The sequence below is a fragment of the Aspergillus wentii genome, assembly GCF_001890725.1.
Source record: "Aspergillus wentii DTO 134E9 unplaced genomic scaffold ASPWEscaffold_5, whole genome shotgun sequence".
Lineage (NCBI taxonomy): Eukaryota > Fungi > Ascomycota > Eurotiomycetes > Eurotiales > Aspergillaceae > Aspergillus > Aspergillus wentii.
In genome coordinates, this window is record NW_024467836.1 from 742,598 (window position 1) to 764,185 (window position 21,588).

At 48.8% G+C, this 21,588-nt stretch overlaps 8 protein-coding genes across 8 annotated transcripts; 4 read left to right on the top strand and 4 right to left on the bottom strand.

Moving 5' to 3' along the window:
• Positions 1 to 146: 146 nt before the first annotated feature.
• Positions 147 to 1,803, top strand: pgxC (putative extracellular exo-polygalacturonase). Its single transcript, XM_040835659.1, has one exon. It carries the CDS (start codon positions 159 to 161, stop codon positions 1,476 to 1,478), a length of 1,320 nt encoding a protein of 439 aa, XP_040687617.1. The 5' UTR covers positions 147 to 158; the 3' UTR covers positions 1,479 to 1,803.
• Positions 1,804 to 1,880: 77 nt separating this feature from the next.
• ASPWEDRAFT_29130 (uncharacterized protein) lies at positions 1,881 to 3,044 on the top strand (the record flags this gene model as incomplete). Its single annotated transcript, XM_040833233.1, has 1 exon — positions 1,881 to 3,044. One exon carries the CDS (start codon positions 1,881 to 1,883, stop codon positions 3,042 to 3,044), a length of 1,164 nt encoding a protein of 387 aa, XP_040687618.1.
• Positions 3,045 to 3,317: 273 nt separating this feature from the next.
• Positions 3,318 to 4,716, bottom strand: ASPWEDRAFT_173377 (uncharacterized protein; the record flags this gene model as incomplete). Its single annotated transcript, XM_040831057.1, has 6 exons — positions 3,318 to 3,712; positions 3,770 to 3,837; positions 3,901 to 4,274; positions 4,365 to 4,432; positions 4,491 to 4,527; positions 4,588 to 4,716. 6 exons carry the CDS (start codon positions 4,714 to 4,716, stop codon positions 3,318 to 3,320), a joined length of 1,071 nt encoding a protein of 356 aa, XP_040687619.1.
• A 583-nt stretch (positions 4,717 to 5,299) lies between these two features.
• Positions 5,300 to 7,125, bottom strand: ASPWEDRAFT_112484 (NADP-dependent isocitrate dehydrogenase; the record flags this gene model as incomplete). The annotated part of the gene is made up of 6 exons (XM_040828330.1): positions 5,300 to 5,724; positions 5,777 to 6,273; positions 6,324 to 6,499; positions 6,554 to 6,594; positions 6,774 to 6,813; positions 7,066 to 7,125. 6 exons carry the CDS (start codon positions 7,123 to 7,125, stop codon positions 5,300 to 5,302), a joined length of 1,239 nt encoding a protein of 412 aa, XP_040687620.1.
• A 1,463-nt stretch (positions 7,126 to 8,588) lies between these two features.
• On the bottom strand, positions 8,589 to 11,680 carry ASPWEDRAFT_114042 (C-1-tetrahydrofolate synthase; the record flags this gene model as incomplete). Its single annotated transcript, XM_040828457.1, has 5 exons — positions 8,589 to 8,697; positions 8,779 to 11,306; positions 11,375 to 11,412; positions 11,463 to 11,483; positions 11,560 to 11,680. The coding sequence occupies 5 exons, from the start codon at positions 11,678 to 11,680 to the stop codon at positions 8,589 to 8,591; spliced, it is 2,817 nt and encodes a 938-aa protein (XP_040687621.1).
• A 932-nt stretch (positions 11,681 to 12,612) lies between these two features.
• tif34 (translation initiation factor eIF3 subunit i) lies at positions 12,613 to 13,849 on the top strand (the record flags this gene model as incomplete). The annotated part of the gene is made up of 4 exons (XM_040837733.1): positions 12,613 to 12,639; positions 12,731 to 13,237; positions 13,320 to 13,436; positions 13,490 to 13,849. 4 exons carry the CDS (start codon positions 12,613 to 12,615, stop codon positions 13,847 to 13,849), a joined length of 1,011 nt encoding a protein of 336 aa, XP_040687622.1.
• An 815-nt stretch (positions 13,850 to 14,664) lies between these two features.
• Positions 14,665 to 15,549, bottom strand: mbf1 (multiprotein-bridging factor 1). Its single transcript, XM_040835660.1, has 2 exons — positions 15,181 to 15,549; positions 14,665 to 15,118 (listed from the first exon to the last, which is right to left on the bottom strand). The coding sequence occupies exons 1-2, from the start codon at positions 15,334 to 15,336 to the stop codon at positions 14,810 to 14,812; spliced, it is 465 nt and encodes a 154-aa protein (XP_040687623.1). The 5' UTR covers positions 15,337 to 15,549; the 3' UTR covers positions 14,665 to 14,809.
• A 1,759-nt stretch (positions 15,550 to 17,308) lies between these two features.
• Positions 17,309 to 19,018, top strand: ASPWEDRAFT_41834 (SH3 domain-containing protein). Its single transcript, XM_040835661.1, has 4 exons — positions 17,309 to 17,637; positions 17,712 to 18,129; positions 18,184 to 18,411; positions 18,523 to 19,018. The coding sequence occupies exons 1-4, from the start codon at positions 17,575 to 17,577 to the stop codon at positions 18,576 to 18,578; spliced, it is 765 nt and encodes a 254-aa protein (XP_040687624.1). The 5' UTR covers positions 17,309 to 17,574; the 3' UTR covers positions 18,579 to 19,018.
• Positions 19,019 to 21,588: the final 2,570 nt, after the last annotated feature.

Here is a 21,588-nt window from a genome sequence, read left to right on the forward strand (position 1 = left end):
CCGTCCACTCAGTCCATCCCAATCCCTGTTTCTCCGTGTTGTGGAGATTAGTGCCCTTCTCGTATGGTCTGAAGAAATGCTGCATCATATAAATTGAAGAGGAAATATAAGAAAGGTATGAAAACTTGTCAATTATCGTCAGTCCATATCAATTCATCATGCTAATTTTTAAACCAGCCTCTCTGGCTTTGGCCATTTCCCTCCCCCTGGCATTGGCTGCAAACTCCAATTCATCGCGGAGCCAGCGCTGTGTCATTCCCTCCAAATATCGATCGACAAACGGCACAGCGGACGACTCTCCCGCTGTCTCAAAGGCCTTTGCGCAATGCGCCACCGACTCGGTTATTGTCTTTCAGGACGGGGTGGACTACAACATCTTTCATCCCATTAGTGCTACCAATCTCAGTAATGTAGAGATTCAGATGCTGGGCAACCTCCATCTTCCCCAGAACATCACAGAAGTCCAAGATATTGTCAGCTCTGGAGAATCTGTATGGTTCACATTTGAAGGGCCGCGCGTTGATTACCTTGGCTCAGGCAATGTGGACAATGGTTGGATCAACTCGTACGGTCAAGCCTGGTGGGATGCGAATCCTACCGGCAAATCTGGGATCGATGGCCGTCCCCATCTCATGAGCTACAAGACGAGCCAGGCCTCGGTGAAGCATTTCAAATCCAGGAAACCCATTGCGTGGAATGTGAAGCTACATGGAGACAATATTGCCGTCACTCATGCCATCGTCGATGCATACTCCACAGGTGGCTTTCCCTTCAACACCGACGCCTTCGATGTCAAGGGAACCAACATCAGCATTTCCGACAGCATCATGTACAATGGCGATGATGCAATTGCAGTAGGAGCAGACTCCCATGATATTGTCTTTGAGAGAAACACAATCGGGTATCAAACCCACGGCATGAGCATTGGGTCATTAGGCAAAAACCCATCTGACTTTGCGAACATCACCAATCTCCGATTCGAAGATGTCACGGTCATCGACGCCATCTACGCCGCTCGTTTCAAGTCCTGGAAAGGCGGACAAGGTCTCGTCAAGAATGTCACCTGGAAAAACATTAGAGTGTTCAATGTTACTTTCCCGATATTCGTAACCCAGAGCTACGAGGACCAAGGCGCTTCTCGGTCCGGGGAAATAGATCCCAGCTCCGCTGTGATGATGGAGGACTTTACTTGGGAAGACTTCTCTGGCTCTATCAACACCTATCAGCCGGGCGATGGGTCGTGTGTTACAGACCCATGCTGGTATGATGTCGGGCTCGAAAACTTAAAGCATACAGAAGCAATTGTCATCGAATGTAACACCAAGAAGTCGTGCAAGAACTTCACCACGAAGAATATCCAGCTTTATCCTCAGAGTCACCAGTCACCAAGTGTGATTTGCATGAATGCCGCAACAGATCTGAACCCAGATCTGGGCTTTGACTGTAGGAATGGTACCTACGTTCCAACCTCCAACTAAAGTCAAATCACATATCATTGCATCTATACATATGAACATCAGATAGAAGATCATACGTACCCATCCTATTCAATGCAAGTCCGTTTTCTGGATAATCGTTCTTACCACAAACTGCAGTCTGCAGTCTTCCTTCCGTTCTGTCTCCATTGGAAACCATCACTGAAGGCTGGTACTTTCCAATCAGGCAATTGCATGATATCCCATACCTTCTCGTCTTCTCCCTACTTTTCTCTTCTCTCTTCTCTCTTTTCTTCTTCCTCCACCCATCTGTCATTCTTTGCGAGCGCGCCCTTCTTTCGCCAAGCGCTCGTTTCGCTCGTTTCCGCCATCCTGTATCCTTTTCCCGTTTATTAAGTTTTCATATCTTACTTTATCCATCTCCCAACACCTTCGTCTATTACAATGTCAACCTGGCGGAACTTTCCGCAATTCAACAAGACGGATCAACAGTTCCCCATTTTCTACGTCTTGCGACCAGATCTAACGCCAGTCCCTCTGTTTCCTCTCGATGAGCTGCCAAGTTGGCTGCAATTCGGCTACTGGAACTTCAATGACCCTTGGTTGTACACCCAAATGGCGCCTGCCAGTTCTAACATGATTCCTCGTCTGGGTGAATACGATGTCTTTTGTCAGAATTGCCACTGCGATCCAGATTTTATCTATCGAAGTGTATCTGAGCGGAGCGAGAACAAGCTCGAGTCCCTAGCTTCCATGTTGTACGAGAACAAAAGCTACCCCGGCGCCTATGGACCAAACTCTCTGGAAAAACAGACCTCTATCCCGCTGGCCTCGGACTTTTTGAATTCGAACATGCCTCATCTAAACCAGCCCCCGTTCCATACCAATCTACAGAGTCCATTTGTCGGTATGTGTCTTGTTGACTATCGATGCCCTCAGTGGACTTTCGACGCATCACGAATTGCATCGGCTGTCTTACCGGCAAGTCTACGGGGATCCCAGAACCCAACAGGGTCTGAGTCATCCTCGAGGTCGACTCTGAATCCTCAAGCAGATGTGTTTGATCCGCCAATCAGGTCGGCGCCAATAACGCCACCTACCCCATTGACCGCCAGTGACTCTGGAAATGTAGATGTCTTCGTGATGTCGAACCCCAGTGCTGATGGTATCAGGACCAACGTCGGCCCCGTCACTCCCAATTCACCAAAGGACGGTGATGAACCGGTGTCTAGCAATGACTTGGCTATTGGTGTGGAACAGCTGAAGAAAGTTCTCGGCATTACGAATGACCATAAAGCTCCATTTCCCGGGCGCAGGAAGGTCAGGATGCCTCGACGTACTCGGGTTAGATCAAAGAGACGGAGCCCTTTTCCGCAAAGGCCAACGAAGCCACTCAGGCTCAGAGCCCATCGTGAGTTAGTGCAGAAGAGGGTTGTTGGAAAAAAGGTAGCCTTCGAGAGAATTGATGGACCACGTCAGGTGAACTCGGAGACCAAACGACAGCAGCGAAGGGAAAAGTTGGACAAGGGCAAGAAGCGTGTCGAACCGGGCAGTCGATACTGGCACATGATGAAGACACCGAATTGGCGGTCGGATGCTCCACAGTAGTGAGCTTGAAAACTTGTACTTTTTATTCTTAGATTGTTCATTCTTTTCTGTTGTTTCGTGCTTTGGCCTCTGGAAGATTAAAGTTCTGTTTGTATGGGCCATTGGGTTTAGATAGATTCATAGATGTAATCAATAATCAAGAGATGTTTATCTGGATATCTTGCTTATATGTTGTATTGACAATGTTCTATTTGGATGGTTCATATAGGAAGAATGTATATAAAACTACATATTTACAGACGAAGACATACACGACAGCCCAACCAACACCATCTATACAGTATCCAGAACTGAACTCGGATTCCGCTCCGGGTGATTCTCAGTGTGGCTTCCAATCACACTCGGCGTTGGCGAATTCGAACACTCCAGCCTCAACTCCCGTACAACCTGAATGCCATCCCCATCCGGATGTTGACCCCCATGTTCCTGCCCGGTAACACTAGCCGAGTAATGACTCCCCTCTGGATTAAACGCAGTACTAAAATCAAACCCCCCGTAGAAGTTCGCCTTCTTCTCGCGTTGTTGGCGGTAGGTAGAGGAGCGGACGAGAGGTTGCAAGAGATGAGGGAAGACGCGAGTGACGAGGGGACGGAGTTGGGGGAGACAGGCGCAGATTATGGCGACGTCGGCTTCGATTGAGGACCAGAGGGCTGTGAGAGCGTTGGATCCTGGATTCTTTTAGTATCTTGTGCTTGTAGGATATAGGGTGTATGGGGGAGACGTACGTGTTTCATCTGTACTGTTTACCAGCCTGACCAAGGTGACCAGACGGACAATACTCATCGCACAGACACTATTATAATCAGCACGCGTACCACCATAGTATGGAGAGAAGGAAATGAAAAGGGAGAAATACAAAAACCCCAACCCAAAAACAAACACCAACGCCCACTTCTGCCTCTTCGGCAACCTAAGCCTCGTAATGACCGGCATGGGCAGGACAACAATCACCAAGTCCGTCGTGATCTGGATCGAGGCATTCAGGCACCAAACGACTCGCTCTGACAGACAATTATCGCCTAGGTTGGGGTCCCAGAATGCGGCGATGGGGATGCAGAAGACGAAGGCGCTGATTGTCATCCAGAGGCCGGTGATGGTGATTAGGATGATGATTGCGAGGGTGACGATGCGGTAGCGGGTTGTTGGGAAGAGACGGCGGTAGAGCAGGGCCATGGAGATCTTGGTGAGGGTGAGGGTTAGGTTGTAGAAGGGGATTGTGAGCCAGAGGGCCTTTGGATATTGTTAGTATGTATGATGATGATGATGATGATGATGATGGTGGTGGTGGTATAGTGGGGATGGTAATATGTAGATCAGTACCTTGAGCTGAGTCCGGAGTTCGCTGGGCGAGAGGGTATTTTCAGGCTCACCCAATCCAGTATTGACTTCTATAATCCAGTTAGAGAGGAATGAGATGGAGGTGAGATGATACAAGACTCAACATACGAACGACGATAAAGGCATAGAGGACGAAATTGGTCATCTAGGCATTTCCCCAATCAGCCCTTCACCCATCCTCCCTCCAAATCAAAACAAGACATACCAACGAGACCACAATCATCAAATCATCCCATCCTGCTTTTCGAACATACCAAAACCGTGAGATCATTCGAGCCACGACCGCCACGGCAGTCAGGCAGATCAACGTCGTGGTTATAGGGAAGACATACATGCTGAATGTTGCCGAAACACCAACACAACATTGTTTCCCCCTGTCATTCTGTCCCTGGTTTTTAGTATTGGAAAGAAAATGTCGATATGATAATAGTGATATCGATAGTGGCCAATTGATTGTGATGGGGCCAATTGGGGCAAGATGATGTATCGACGGACTCAATTGCGTCAAGGACTTCCGCATCGGGATATCTGGTGCGTTGATCCTGCTTTTCAGTCTCAGTCGGCAAATCCGAACCCTTCTTTTTGCACCTGGAAAGCGAGAAATACGATCGTGCATCCACGGTTCGAGGGGTTCCATCCAGAATCCTGGCGGCATGACTCGGTCGTCATTGTCGATTTTCCTGAACAGGCAAGTATACTGACAAAGTTGCAAAAAGAAAAGATAATGTGCAAAAGGCAAAACGTGGGATTATAATCTAGAACATGTACAAATTTCATGTCACATAAAGCAATACATCTATACACTCCGCAGAATAGATCATCCAAAATTACGGCGCTTGTCGACATGCCACAATTCCATTATCCGTCGAGCCTCATGCCAGAGCTTTTTCTAAATTCGCTGAAATGGTATAATAAATTTAAAGTCGGGGCTTGAGGCTGGCCTTGAGTCTGTTCTCAACGGCGAGCATGTATTCCTTGGTAGTAACCCAGGCCTCACGGTCCTTGCGGCCGCAAGCCAGAGCCAAGTCCTTGGTCATGATGCCCTCCTCGTTGACAACGTCAACACAGGCGCGCTCGAGCTGCTCGGCAAACTCAACAACGTCGGGAGTACCGTCGAGCTGGCCACGCTGGACGAGACCACGGGTCCAGGCGAAGATGGAGGCAATGGGGTTGGTGGAGGTCTCGCGGCCCTTCTGGTGCTCACGGTAGTGACGAGTGACAGTACCGTGGGCAGCCTCGGACTCGAAAGCCTCACCAGTGGGGGTAGCAAGGGTAGAGGTCATCAGACCGAGAGAGCCGAAGCCCTGGGCAACAATGTCGGACTGGACATCACCGTCGTAGTCTATAAAATGGGTTAGAGGATATTGCAGGTATTCAATCTTGGGATGGCTTACTCTTGAGGGCCATGACGAAGCCACCCTCGCTCTTGATCATCTGGGCAACCATGTCGTCGATCAGACGGTGCTCGTACCAGATGTTCTTGGCCTCAAACTCCTTGACGTAGTCCTTCTCGTAGACCTCCTGGAAGAGGTCCTTGAATCGACCATCGTACTTCTTCAGGATGGTGTTCTTGGTGCTCATGTACAGAGGCAGACCCTTCAGGAGGGCCATCTGGAAGCTAGCGTGGGCGAATCCACGGATGGAGTCGTCGGTGTTGTACTGGGTCTGGGCAACACCACCACCCTGGAAGTCGTAGACCTTGATGGTCTCGGGTTCACCGCCGACGGGAGTGTAGGTCAGCTCGAGCTTACCGGGACCGGGGATGACACGGTCGGTAGCACGGTACTGGTCTCCGAAGGCGTGACGGCCAATGATGATGGGCTTGGTCCATCCGGGGACGAGACGGGGAACACGGGGGATGATGATGGGTTCACGGAAAACGGTTCCACCCCTATAACCATTAGTCATGATTTAACTGATTTATCTGCCACAAGGACTTACAGGATGTTTCTGATAGTTCCGTTGGGAGAGAGCCACATCTTCTTCAGCTTGAACTCCTCAACACGGGCCTCATCGGGAGTGATGGTGGCACACTTGACACCGACACCATACTTCTTGATGGCCTCAGCGGCGTCAACGGTGACCTGGTCGTTGGTCTCGTCACGGTATTCAAGACCCTGGAAATAATTAGCTTAGCTGGTTCTTTCGAGTCACAATTCAATATAACGTACCAAGTCGTAGTACTTGAGGTCAACATCGAGGTAACTGTAATCTCGTGTCTCAGCGTAGTTCTAACCAGATTCTCAACGTCATAGTAGACGCAACAATTAACTTACGGAAGGATCAACTATAACAAAATTGTCAGTCAGAAAACGTTCATCAAAGAAATGTGACTCAATTGAGTCGGAACTAATCGGGGTCAAGCGGGGAGTGATTAAAGGGTATTGCAACTTACTTTTTCTCTGATTTCCTGCCAGATGATACGGGTCATCTAAATCAAACAGTTAGCACATGTCAAGATCGAAAGCACCTAGACCAAGCCAGCCAGCTAGCATTCCTCGGTATGAAGTCTGTTATCAATTGGAGCGTGACTCGCCGTGTTTCTCCGCGCTCCACGCAAGAAAATGACGAAAATGTGCAGCGGATCATATGCTAGCTTGACTGACTTGGCTTGTGACAGCGCAAGGGGGGAGGTTCTCTGCCGTAAAATTCTCGGGCAGGTATAAAAGGGCTAGGGAAGTACCTCATCACCGTCCAGTTCAACGACTGGGTTCTTAACCTTGATTCTGTTGTCGGTCGCCATGGTGCGGAATTGGTTCGAACGCAAAGGAGTCACTCCAGACCAGCGGGAGGAAGCAAAGATACGGGGAGAAATGGTAGAGGAAGAGATGGTTCTCGAAGAGCGAAGGGCAGCAGATGAAGAGGAAGAGGAATAGATAGAAGGAAGACGGCGAGAGGAAGAAGAGAGAGGGGCCGAGAGAGGGGTAGACGACGCAAAAGAGCGTCGCGCAAATGCGGAACTGGACCGAATGGAGTTCATGTTGGCAGTCGAATAGGAATCCTTCTATTTGCTTCTCTGTCCCAAAGTCAGTATTTTTTTTTCGATCGGGATTATCGTCCAGCAACCATTGAACAAGAGCGCGGGGACTTACGTCGGTCTGGGGGGATAACGAGTACCCGAGGGACAAAAGGATAGCAGTCTCGGCTGGAAGGAGATGCGACTTTGCTATGATGCGAGAGAGCACAAGATCGCGGATGGTGGAGTCGGAAGCTGCCGTTACAAGGACAAGCACAAGGAAGATGAGCAGAGGATGCTTTCTGGGGCAAAAAGACGGGGCAGAACGGATCGCCCGGAAAATTGCTGAAGCAGAGGATAAAACAAGAGGCAGATGGGGTGGAAGAGGAAGAACCGATGGGAGGAGGAAAAAGCCTTTACCCGGGAAAGTTGATTGATTGGGGGTTTTTTGTTCGGGCTCTCTTTCAAGTCTCACCTGTTGATGATCTTGCTTTTATCTCCTCTCTTCTGACCTTCTGACTCCTTCTGTCTTATTTCCCTTTTGCTCACCTGGTAGAATGACGCTTTTTTAGTTTCTTGGAGGGCTCCGCTGGCCAGCGCCGAAGCCGGCCTTTTCGCTTCCTGTTGCGGCCAACTTCCCACAGCTCGATCTGGCTTGATATTGCTCGGAAATTGATCCGGGAAAATAGAGAATCATCTCATGCTAAAGGCACTGACAATTGAGTCAATTGCCATCTTTTCCCAGTGCCCATAACGCCTGTATAGCCCGGCATGTCATGGGGGACCAGACAGCGGACAGCTACCGCGGTTGTTTCCCGCGGCAACGGAGAAGGAAAAGCCGGGCGGGAATCGATTCACCGAGCCTCCTTCATGGCTAAACGGGCGATATCCGGACCATCTTACGGAGTGGGATGAATAATTCGGTCGATCATACAGAGATAGTACGGTGTAGCTCTCCAGGCCCAGCTCAATATTGGAGCCATCTATCTACTTAACTACCGTCGAGACTGTCAGAAAACTTCTTGATCCATTAGACTTGTTGAATACTGTCTAGAATTATCATCGGGCCTCCGAGGCCACACTGTGTGCTGTTGTCGTCATGTTCATGGCTATAATGTTGAAATCAATCCCGCTCTGCCCGGAAACCTCAAAAGTCATAAATAAAAAGCAATTAAATCAAAATGTAGATATCAAATCGGCCATGTAGTATACTCGACGGGATTCCCTGATATAAAGTCATACGTTTAGGTTTAGAACAATCCATCGATCTCTCCGGTCTCGGGGTCAATGTCGACGTTCAGATAGCCCGGAGCTGTGGGCAAGCCCGGAATCGTTTGGATATCCGCCGCAAGTGCATAGCTAAAACAATTTTATCAGTCTCATGATTGGCATTATCAAGAAAAAGAAAATATGGAGGGAAAAAGAAAGAAAAAAACTTACAGGTAGCCACCCCCAACGGCCAATCTAACGTCCCGAATAGGAACGGTGAAACCGGTCGGTGCTCCCTTCAAGGCTGCGTCATGACTGAGCGAGTACTGGGTCTTGGCAATGCAAATTGGGAGATTGCCAAACCCTTGCTGCGTGTAGGTGTCGACCTTCTTCTGCGCCAATTCGCTGAATTCAACCTTATCCGCACCATACATGGCCTTTCCGATGCGCTCGATGCGCTCCTGGATACTGCCATCCAACTCGTACAGGAATTTGAAGTCCTTAGGCTGAGAGCTGGCTGCCAAGACTCCCTTGGCCAACTCAACAGCTCCGGCACCACCCTCAGCCCAGTGGTTGGCGGGAATGGCATCCTCCGCTCCCGCCGCGATGGCCTCCTCGCGAATGATAGCGATTTCAGCCTCAGTGTCGGTCTCGAAGCGGTTGATGGCCACAACCACAGGGACACCATACTGCTTAGCGTTCTCAATGTGCTTCTTCATGTTCACGCAACCCTTACGGAGGATCTCTGTGTTCTCTGTACGGTAGACTTCGTGCAATGCAGCTCCGGGGCTGATCTCGGGACCACCACCGTGGACCTTCAAGGCACGAACCGTAGCCACAATAACCACCGTGTCTGGAGAAAGACCAGACGACCGGCACTTAATGTTGAAGAAGCGCTCACCGCCCATTGTGAAGTCGAAACCAGCCTCGGTCACCACAAAACCTGTCTTGGCCTCGTGGTCTTCGTCAAGCTCCGTACCCGCAAGCTTCAGGGCGAGCTTGTCTGCGATCACCGAACTGGCTCCAATACTGATGTTGGCAAACGGACCAGCGTGCACCAGCACAGGAGTTCCTTCCAAACTCTGCATCAAGTTAGGCTTGATGGCATCCTTCATGAGCGCAGCAAGGGCTCCACCAGCGCCAATGTCATCGCAGGTCACTGGTTCGCCGCTCCTCGAGGTAGCAACGACCATACGACCCAGTCTCTCGCGCATGTCGGCGAGACTGCTGCTCAAGGCTAGAATGGCCATACACTCACTGGCGACAGAAATATCAAAGCCTGTCTCGCGGGAGAGGCCCTTTTCGGTCGGGGCTTGTCCCACTGTGATACCCCGGAGATGTCTGTCATTGACATCCAAAACACGGCGCCATGTGATGGTTTCGGGGTCGATATCGAGACGCGCAAACCGGCGGATTTCGTCCGCATCGAGATCGTCGGGGTTGGTCTTCGTAATGCCGAGCTTGTTCAGTCTCTTGAACATAATGGGCTTGAACTCACGCTCCCCCTTCTTAACAGGGACCAACCGCTTGTAGAGAGCACCATCCTTCTGTGTAGATTCATGGAACATGCGGGTTTCAATTGCTGCGGCGAGCAAGTTATTGGCAGCAGTAATCGCATGAATATCACCAGTCAAATGCAAGTTAAACTCATCCATAGGAATGACCTGACTGTACCCTCCACCAGCAGCACCGCCCTTGATTCCGAATGTAGGACCCTGACTCGGCTGTCGGACGTTGGCAAAAGTGACTCTGTTCAAGTGTGCGCCAAGGGCTTGAGTAAGACCCAGGGTGGTTGTCGACTTGCCTTCTCCAAGAGGAGTCGGGGTAATACCACAGACCAGAATATATTTTCCATCGCGGCGATGAGCCAGTCTGTCCATGACACCGAGGCTAATCTTGGCCTTGGTGTGGCCGTAGGGCTCTAGTTCATGCGGGGCAATACCGACCTCCGAGGCAACCTGGGAGATAGCTTTGGGATACTGCGCACGGGAAATGGCAATGTCTGAGGGAACGGGTTGGACCAACTTGAGGGGCAAAGCTGTAATGTGTCGGTCCTTCTGCTTTTCAAAGTAGGCCTTGGCCGAGTTGACCACGTTCTTCATCAGCATGGCCACAGTCATAGGACCAACACCGCCAGGGACGGGTGTAATCTGGGAAGCGACCTGAGCAGCAGACTCATACTCGACATCACCCACAAGTCGCTCGCCAGATTTCTTCGTTGCGTCGGGTTTGTAGTTAATACCAACGTCGATGACGACGGCACCAGGCTTCAACCAGTCGCCCTTGACAAACTCCGTCTGACCAATCGCTGCAACGACAATGTCGGCAGTCTTCACAACACGAGCGATATCCGGAGATTTGGAATGGCACAGAGTGACAGTTGCGTGGGCATTTTTCAGCAGGTAGCTGACAGGGCTACCGACGATGTCACTGCGGCCAAGCACTACTGCCTCCTTGCCCGCCGGGTCAACTCCGCTCACTCTCAGGAGTTCCATCACAGCCTGGGGCGTGCAGGGAACAAAGAGGGGGTTACCACCCCTCTTTGCCAATTCTCCAATGTTGATGGCACCGAATCCGTCGACATCTTTCTCGTCAGCGACGGCAGAAGTAATAGTATGCTCGGAAAGGTGCTGAGGGAGGGGTAATTGAACTAGAATGCCATGCACAGCGGGATCATTGTTGGCCTTGGTGATCTCCTGGAGGATTTCTGGCTGCGTGATAGACTCGGGGACCTTGACGATGGTACAGATGATATTTGCCTTTCCAAACCCGGTAGATTAGTTGCGCTTCTAAGGAAACGGGTAAAAAATTGACCCCAGTAGCATACCTCTTGAGCAGCCTTCAACTTCATGCGCACATAAGTGCCTACATGGTATTAGCATCGACCACAGGGTCAAATATGCAAGAAGACTCACTCGAATCGGATCTATCGCCAACTACGTGTGCAACCAGTGTCAGTGTTCTCACTCTCATGCAACTCTCGACGGCTGATGACGTTTTGCGATAACATACCCTGGAAGATAACCAGATTAGGCTTGAATCTAGGGTTGGACTCTTGGATCTTTTCAATCTCAGCCTTCAATTCCCCACGAATGCTCTTGGCAATCGCCGTGCCATCGATCTTGGTAGCCATGGCTGTCCCGGTGCTCGAAAAGGAACGGCAGATAGAAGAAGGAATGAATGTCAAATCTGGTCTGACAAGTGCGTAACGACGACCACGGGGGTTAACTCCACGTCCAGCGGAGAATCGTCGAAAGTTCAACTCGGGCGAGAAGGAAGTGGAAAAGGAAGTGCGGTGGGCAGAGCGATGACGGAGAAGAAGGCCATTTGCTTTTCCACCATGGCGGGGCAGCGCCAAACGGGCGGGGGGAAGAGGCATGAATTAGGTGTTCCTGTCAGTCTAGTAAGAGCCCCTCGGCACGGCGGCAGATAGGAAATGGAGACCGGGGATTCGTCAATGCTAGTCTTGTTGAAAGAACTTCTGGATGTACAAAAGTACCAGTACAGAACGTTGGACGAAAAAAAAATATAATGGAAACCCCAATCATAAGATGTGCCAATCCTCCCAGCTATTTAACCCTTACTCTGTGATACTTGGAGTTCTGATCTGTGAGACTCTGGAATCTCCTTGCCTATCGACACTCCTTTGCTCAATCATATGAAATCACGGGATTACGGAAAATCCCCGTCATCAACTGGCTCACCGCTGATTGGCTCACTCAATTAACTTTTCTGCAACTCACCTTACCTTATCTGCACTCTGATTAGGGCTAGGGCTGTTTATGCTTACATCACGTGTATGATACCGGACTATAAGATTCCCCGGTATTGTATGTTTCCCATACAAACGACTCGAACGGGAAAGTCTTGGCGCGCAAGCCCGGACTGTGCGATGAAATTCACTAACTCTAGTCGTTGTCGACGCCGACGAAAGAGGGCCGCCATATTCTCCCCGCCAACTCACGAAGATCTGAACAACTCCAGTCACAGACACTCCTCTGTGATCCGGTCATTTATACCGTCTCTCCATCGCTTGATCCAGAGAAATATCTTGGTCGGCCCAATATGAGACCTATCTTGCTTTCGGGCCATGTACGTGAATCTCGAAGCTTTTGAAGATCTCTTCCCACGGGCAAAAATGATCAATGACTAACGGTAATTTTTCCATCTTTTCTCTTAACAGGAGCGGTCCCTGAACCAGATTAAATTCAACCGCGATGGCGATCTGTTGTTCTCCGTCGCAAAGGATAAGATTGTGTGCGCTTGGTGGTCGGCCAACGGCGAGCGACTTGGTACCTACAACGGCCATCAGGGTGCTATCTGGACTGTCGATGTCAGCCCCAATACGATTCTCCTGGCGACTGGCTCGGCAGACAACACTGTGCGACTATGGAACGTGAAGACGGGCGAGTGTGTTAAGGTCTGGGAGTTCCCCACAGCCGTGAAGCGGGTTGCATTCACACCGGATGGAAGCAAATTGCTGGCAGTGACGGAGAAGCGTATGGGTTATCTGGGAACTATCGCAGTCCTCGACATCGCCTATGGCGAAAACCTGAGCGAACAGTCCGCCGAGCCGAGTTTGACAATCACCTGTACCGAGGCCAAGGCAACAGTTGCGGGCTGGAGTTATCTGAGCAACTACATCATCGCAGGTCACGAAGACGGAAGTGTCAGCCAGTACGATGCCAAGGTACGATATATTAGGCCTGGGGGTTTATGTGACTTTTGGGGACTACATGGCAACAAGGACTAACATGTTTCCTCTTTGATAGACTGGTGAGCAACTGGAGAACGTCCAGGTGCACGAGTTTGACATGCAGATTAACGACATCCAATTCTCCCCTGACCGCACCTACTTCATCACTGCGTCGAAAGACAAGTCCGCCAAGGTGCGTTCTCTCTGAAACCTTTGGTTACGCAACGGTTCACTGATAATCTACAGCTCCTGTCCACTCGTAACCTCGCCATCCTCAAAACCTACGTTTCCGACACCCCCCTCAACAGCGCCACTATCACCCCTAAGAAGGACTACGTTATCCTTGGTGGTGGTCAGGCCGCTATGGATGTCACCACCACCTCCGCTCGCCAGGGTAAATTCGAGGCTCGTTTCTACCACAAGGTCTTCGAAGACGAGATTGGCCGTGTCAGAGGTCACTTCGGTCCCCTCAACACTGTCGACATTCACCCCAACGGTACCGCTTACGCGTCTGGCGGAGAGGACGGTTACGTTCGTGTTCACCACTTTGACAAGTCTTACTTTGACTTCAAGTACGAGGTCGAGAGGGAGCAAATGAAGCGGTGAAGGAAGTGAAGATTAGGAATTTTTGATTCGAATCATGCATAATATGTATGTGTCACGAGGCAAAGACTTTTTTATTAAAAAAAAGAAGAAAAAATTCCAAAAAAGAAAGAAGGCCAAGTCAGGCACGGCGGTATGAGATGGCCTGGGTATGATTCCGGGCATGAAATCTCATTTCATATTTATTCCATGATAAACCGGAGTTGGTACCAAATTTGTTGTTTTCTTTGTGCTTTTGTGTCTAATAAAAGAAAACCTCTTCTTGCTTCTTTGTTTTCATTCGAGGCTTATATTTTAGAAGTACATTTTCTTTTCTTTTTAACCCGGTTTTGGTGTGGAAATATGGGATTCGATGAGTTGACGAAGAAGCATTTCTTTCATCTACCTACTGCGACAGATTATGATGATCTTATGTTTTGATTCGCAAAATTGGCCAGAAGTACCTAGATGCCACGTCTACGGTCTTCCAAAATAGACGAAGAAGTAAATAATATTTCGCATCTTGTAACCTATGCTAGAGCTGCGGTCTTGATTATAAGCTCAATTTGGATACGATATGTGGAAACTACTAAGACCTAATTCTACAGGTTACCACCTTGGATTCTATGAAAACATGGTCAAATTAAAGTTGGATATCATGACATTTCCCATGCGATTGAAAGCTGTAAGTTCTAATCTCATAACCACAATAGGCAGAACTTCTAAGAAGACTATTTATCATCCGATCTCAGACCAATTTCGCACCATGTCCTTGAACGTTATAATGCAAAAATATTGACCCGTCCGGCGAGCGAGGAAGAAGGGGGAGAAAAAAACGATGGAAGAAAAAAAAAGATGGAGTATCATTGTATCTCATTGAAAAGGAACATAACAGCTGAATAAACCCGAGACGAAAGAAAACCGATAGTTCATACTATCCGCTTCCCCAAAAGAAAAAGCCGCAGGATCACCGTCGAACAGAATTTATTTCTTCTTGGGGAACTTCTCCTTTCCGATGTCCGAGCCTCGCAGCTTGACGTTGAGGACTCTCTCCATTGCACTCAGGACCTTCTGGTCTGGTGTGGCGGTACCCTTCTCAAAGTCCTGGATGACACCAGGTGTGGTGTTGCACTTGGTGGCGAGTTCCTTCTGTGTCATCTTGTACCCCTCCTCATTTCGGCGCCTCTTGATGGCATCTGCGACTTGGTGACCAACAGTCTTGGGCTTGACGATGTCATCACTGCGGTCGACCATGGTCATACGCTGACCTTCGGGGGCACCTGAGCGACCAGCCTGGAAAATTCACAGTTAGCATGCTGTCAAAGATGTAGAAAGTAGACAGGTGCTAAACTTACGGCATTGCCACTGGCATATTTCTTCTCAGTTCCGATGACCAGACCCTGACGCTGTGCAGCGTTCAAGGCACTCTTGCCCTTGACGACACTCTCACGGGGAGCCGAGCCACCGGTGTGTCTAGCTCCAATGCGGGTAACGGAGTCCCAGTCGCTCATTTTGAAGGTTGTGAGGTTTTAAACGTGTAGAAGGCGATATGTTATGATGGTTGATAGATGGTGAGGAGATGGCGGGGTGAAGTCGTGAGGATGGTGGTGAGATTGATCGCGTGAGAGTTTGTCGGAGGGGAGGGATATTGCCAGGCGCAGCGAATTTATATCGATGACACAGAAGCTTCTCGAGCCCTCAAACGGCGGAGTAGGAGGGGAGGTATGCGCTAAGCCTGTTTCGGATTAGCTCATCAACCGATCTCGGGGGGGCAAAACATCATCGTGGAATTAATCCTGGGAATCATTTTATCTCCGGGTGACATTGATGGCCTTGGGGTATTTCCTGGCCGTTGATAATATCTGCACGGTATACTACGACTCGGGCTTAAGTGGATGGTTTGAAATTGAGAGCAGCTCGATGAGTCTGAGGTGGGGAATAAGTCGAATCGATGCCTGCAATTGAACACTGCCCTGCGAGAGCCATCCATATTGCGCGCCCCCAAATACTGTCATTCTCTCGCGAAATGACTCACAAAACAGTCTAGACAATATCCATTTGGTTATGACTGTTTTCATGTCCTCGATGCGATGATTAAATCGTATATCAGGTTGACTCCATCACATATGACATCATAAGGTGGGTATCAAAGATTAACTCTACGCACGCACGATGTTCTCATATTTTGAGGCTGATATTAAGAAATCAGGGGAACATGAAGGGTCATTTCCTTCTCCTTCTACTCGTGTATATCCAATACTCATTTGAGAATCTGTATAGGGTTCGTGGATAGTCGACTGTTCTTCACAAAGCCTGTGACATCATCGGCCATCCCAATCCTTCATTATCACCGCCACTGTCGAAGCCCCATTGTTAGCAAATATCGACGAGATACTGTTTAATTTCTCAATAGAAATGCCATTGCTTCAATCGTTGAAGGGATTAGGCCTTGCGATTGGGGAAAATCTGGGGTCGCAGAGAAACATTGATGCTTTCATGCAAGCCGACCACTGGTCTATGACCTTCTGAAAACAACGTTCCATATCGACACAATATCTGGCACTATGGTGGTCGCAGCATTATGTGGGCTGTTCAGCAGGTATCATATCGCATATCTCCTAAAGGTTTATCGACAAGCGACAAGTATGAGATAGTTGTATCAGCAGAGAAGTATGCGGTTCTTTCTTATACTCCGAAACCCACGATCTCTCAACCAGAGCCAGTTCTTTAATTTCAAATAAGTGAATGGCTGTCTAGAAATGTTATGGAAACACGTAACATGTTGATGGTAGTTGTTTTGCTGCTAACATCATCTAATTAATTGAATGTGCCCGCGCAAACATATATAAATACTTTCGTCACTGTACCCTGGAGATGTAGTATTAAATTCAACCTCACTTATTTGAATACGCTAGAATGAATCGTCAATTGATGAATCAGACTCGAGATATGGCCTCACAAGGGCGATGATTAAAGAGAGATGAATTCGAGGGTTAGACGAACGAATTGACTTGGTGTCAATTCATACATGGACTTAGGGGGGTTGGTTTTTAAAATCATCTAGTGCAGTGCAACCTTAAGACTGACTCGTGCCCTTGTACGAGGCAAATAAATGGACAGACTGAATCAGGCTGTGTTTAGTAGATTATGTACAGTCACTGGCATCATCATGTTGGTGGTTATTTCCTGCTGTGAATTGAATTGGACTGAAACAATGCATCGAAGGTGTCTAAAAACCGGTCATAAGCCCTGGCCGTAGCTATTAGTGACACTAGTAGTTCTCAATAATAATATGGATATGTGGATAAGTCAATGACAGGCAACAAAATATCCACCCCATAGGGTGATGTTCGGCTTGATAGTAGATGGACTGAATGCTGGGAGCATGGCGGCTGTGTTGGACAATCGCCATCAACAAACAATCCAAAATCTAGACTTTGATAGGCTCTAGAATCCTTCACTACCTCCTATTCACCTGACAATAAAAAACTCCTGGATGTCTTGCTGTTCCCAGTCTCCAGATCGCTGCTAAAGAGTCCGCTCTCTTGGCCGAAACCGACGGCTGGGCGTTATCCACTCGTTTACGGCTGTGCCTGCCTTAAGTAACCACCAACTAAACTTCAGGCTCTCCCGTCCATCCATCTATCCAACCGTCTTTCTCCTGTCTTTCCATCTCGAGATTCCACCCAGGTTTTTCTCTCTACTGCCAATCTAGTCGCCCCCTTGACGCATCCCTGGAATTGCCCGTCATGGCGAGCCAGAGTGCCTTCTCGTCGGCCATGGCCAAACGGTCGCTCCGTACAATCCGTTCGGTTCGATGATGCCCTTCCCCGCCTGAATTATTCAGGAACCGTATCACATTGTACTAACTTTCTTTGTTTATCAGGAACTCGAGTTTCTCACAGATTCGTCGGTCCTCACACCCCAGCAGTATGAGGCGATTATCTCCCAACTGCCAGACAATGACCAGCCTCGTCGTGCACTGCCACAGCAGCCATCACCACCACCGCTGCGGCAACCGCAACCTGTTCATCAGCCTCCTGTCATAGCTGCTCAGACTCAGCCTCCTCCAGCTCCATACTCGCCCCCGACGAATCAGTTTGCTGGAAGTACGTTGAACGAGAAGGCTGCCCTCCAAAACCAGTACTCGAACACGCCCCCGCCACCTGCCTACCCGCAGGCTCAAGCGCAACCGGTCTTGTCCATGGCTTCAGCTCTATATGCGTATACCCCTACCGATGCTGGTGACTTGGCTTTGCACCCCCATGATCGCATCCAGGTTCTGGAGCATATGAATAATGACTGTAGGTTTACCCCTCGAAGGCGCAATGTCTCATCTGTCTAACGCTTTTTTACAGGGTGGCGTGGTCGCAACGAGCGCACCAACCTCGAGGGAATCTTCCCTCGCAGCTACGTTAGTGTGATTGAGGAAAAGGGTGTTGCGGCTCCGCCTGCGCCTACTAACTACGGCAACATGCCCCTGGAAGTCAGTCAGGGCAACTCCACACCCGTTGATGCTGATGGCAAAAAGCACGGCAAGGTTGAAGAGCATGGCAAGAAGTTTGGAAAGAAACTGGGCAACGCAGGTACGTTTTCCCTATAATGAATGCTTGCATGTGTTCGGTTCGCTATGCGATACTGATACTTTTCACTTTTCACTTTAACAAGTACGCCTTCCTTACTAACTATGGCTTTAGCAATCTTCGGTGCCGGTGCTACTGTTGGTTCCAATATTGTGAATAGCATCTTCTAATCTCGCAATGCGATGGGTCGTCATTTCTTGGTCGTGTTTTCGGAATTAGTTGAATTGGGCAACTGTCGGCTTTATTCTTTTCTCACAACGGAATGGTGTTGGTGGTTTCTTTTGTATTGAATCATTCGGGCTCGTTTGGAAGAGTCCGTCGCCGGTCGATCTTTGATTCATTCCTCGGGGCCGTTTCGAATCTCCAGAGCACCCTAAGCTCATTCAACGGGCTTCATATTATCTCATACTCGAACCGGCATCTTTAATTGGGCAGCAACCTCTTTCTTGAACAGAATTATTTAAAGATTAAACAGCATGCAGTTTACAATAGAACGTGAATTATGCCGGAAACTTATGACTTCCAGGTGTCTACCAACATCTTTAAAGGCGCAAGTTCCTGTCTGCAAAGGAATTCTCCCATTCCTTGATTATATATCCTTATATATCCCACCATTTGTTTCACAATAATAATACAAATCACATCTGATAACATTTTGCTTTTGCCCACTATGGCCACGCCCATCGGTTTGGCGCCGGGCGATCGTCTTGCCGCCGACGACCCGCATAGCGGCCCGCCACTTGTCAGATCAGCGCTAATATATGACCATCGTGCGAAACAACGGCTCGACCGCTGCATGTAATATGCAACGGCGCTGCGCCGGACGGAGACATTCCATAGGCAGAAATCTGGATTGGACTAGAGGCCCCAGGATTCTCAGGATGCTCTCAAAATGCACCAACCAGATGCCCTAAGTACGCGACTTGCAAGGTTGTGTCGCAGCCTCAATGCCTACCCAACCTATAGCCGACACAATAACGAGCAGACTTTCAGCTGATTAGAACCGGGCTGTGCTTTATACAGCCTGGGTTCACTTTCTTTGAAACTTATAGAACAATGGCTTTGTTCAGGTCCATTTAGAATTTCTCGTACTTCCACATACTGGTCGCGTGATGCAGTATACTGTGTCGCATCTTTGAGGGCACAACATTATGGGTGGTTGTATAATATTATTGGTATTATTTTTCTTACTGCCTGGTACCCTGGCCAGTGATTGGGACGACTTTACGGATAATCTTGCCACGGACTTGGTATGGACTATTCTGTACTATACGAACCAATACTCGGGCTGAGATTTTAACCATTTACTAGGCACCCCTAATTTCTCTATTTGGTGAAAGACTCACCACACAGTTTCTATCAGAGTCAACCAGCGTTCTAGACAACTTCACCTTTGCCGTGGCCCCCTTGGGTATCTTGACCGCAGTAGTCTCTGCCATCCGAGTCTGCGGCAATTCATCTCTTCGAGCATTTGTCGGGCGAGCACAGGAAGGTCCTGGAGACGCAGAAAATGAGCTTCTCTCATGCGTTTCCGAGTCTACATCCGAGCTGTTCAACGATGGGGGGATTTCGCGCGTTTTCGGAAAACCCAAGATTCTGGAGGTAGTGGCGTGGGAAGATGACATTTTTAAAACCCCGGGAAGTGATTCCCTAACACTTGGTACTCTTCGTGATGCTATTCGGAAAGGAGCCTGGGGCCCAGACGATATTATACACGAGAGTAAATATGTGCCGGAACTCGAGATTCCGAATCTGTCGCTGAACAAGGGCATCAAAAGGAGAAGTCCTATTTGGTTTTACTGTGCTGCAGTGTTAGGGTTTGTGTTACAAGTAGGTACGTTGGATTGATTCCTCTATTGACTCACAATTCTTTTGAGGATAAAATGGGCTTATGAAGTATGCAGGTGTCCTTATATACTCAGCCATTACGGTGTACATATACCCGGACGACTTTCAGAAAGATGGGAACGCAGTCCCCAGTTACGCCTTCCCACTCTTCTTCCTCGGGACAATTTTTCTCGGCGTTGGAATGTTTCTCTGTGCTTTCATTCTTGAAAGATCATCAAAGGAGTATTACTTCGAACCTAAGAAACCCAGCAAGATCTACTGGCTGCAACCAGGAGGCCAGAACGTTGGAGATCAAGTCTTCGGTGCATTTCTGGGTGTTACCGAGGGCTATGATTCGAAGACATCCAAAGATCTTCTATATATCAAATCAATGCGAGACCAAAAACGCCATGTGAAGGACTATCAACTTCTATCCATTGTCACAGTGACAATGGTAGGGTTTATTCTGCAGTTTGTCGGGCTGAGAGGATTGCATGCATCGGTCATTCTGGCGCAAATGGGATGCACGTTGTTAATGGCTATTGTTCGAACAAGTCTTCGAACAAAGAGAGTCGACAAAGACGAAAATAAGTTCTCGGCTTCCGAGCGACGACTCACTTCTCACTACAAACAAGAACTTGATTGCTTTGCATTCCACTTGGAAGGCGTTGAATCCTTCCACCTGCTTTCAAATCCGGCTGATGAGTCGACTCAAGCCCCATCCAGTCCCTCCTCAGGAACGACATCTCTTACCCAGTCGGTTGAACACGAAAAGCTAGGAACCAGAGCTGTACAGACAAGAGCCCGCTTAGCAAAGCTCACATCCGGTAATGACCAAGGTCGAAGCATAGGATGGGAGGATCTTCCCATCCGGAAGGTAGCCCAAAATCTGGCACAGACAATTGAGATGACAATGGACACACTGTCAAATTGGAAACATATGCCTCCTGGGTCCGGTGATTTCCAAATATTCCTGAAATGCAAGTCCTCTGCCCAGAATTCGGTTGACCCTATAACGGAAGCCTACCTGATTAAACTCGAAAGGTCAGAGGATACCTTGCGGTGGAGGATAGACGAAACGGAACTGGAGGCAGTGTTAGGTCTATGGACATGGTCACTATTGAAATCAAATCCAGAAGATTGGCTTCAAAAAGGACTTGGCCGTCTTGTCGGCCTCAATGAAGCAGAGGCTAGGACAGAAGAGACAGATCTTTACTTCCACAAATGGATTTTTCGCCAAACTGAAGCCAGAATGGTTTCATCTAAGATTGTTTCATCAGATCGATTGTTTGGATTTTACTCAGACGATTTTCTCTACGACAAGGAAGTTCTCGTTGCCAAAACGCAAAACAC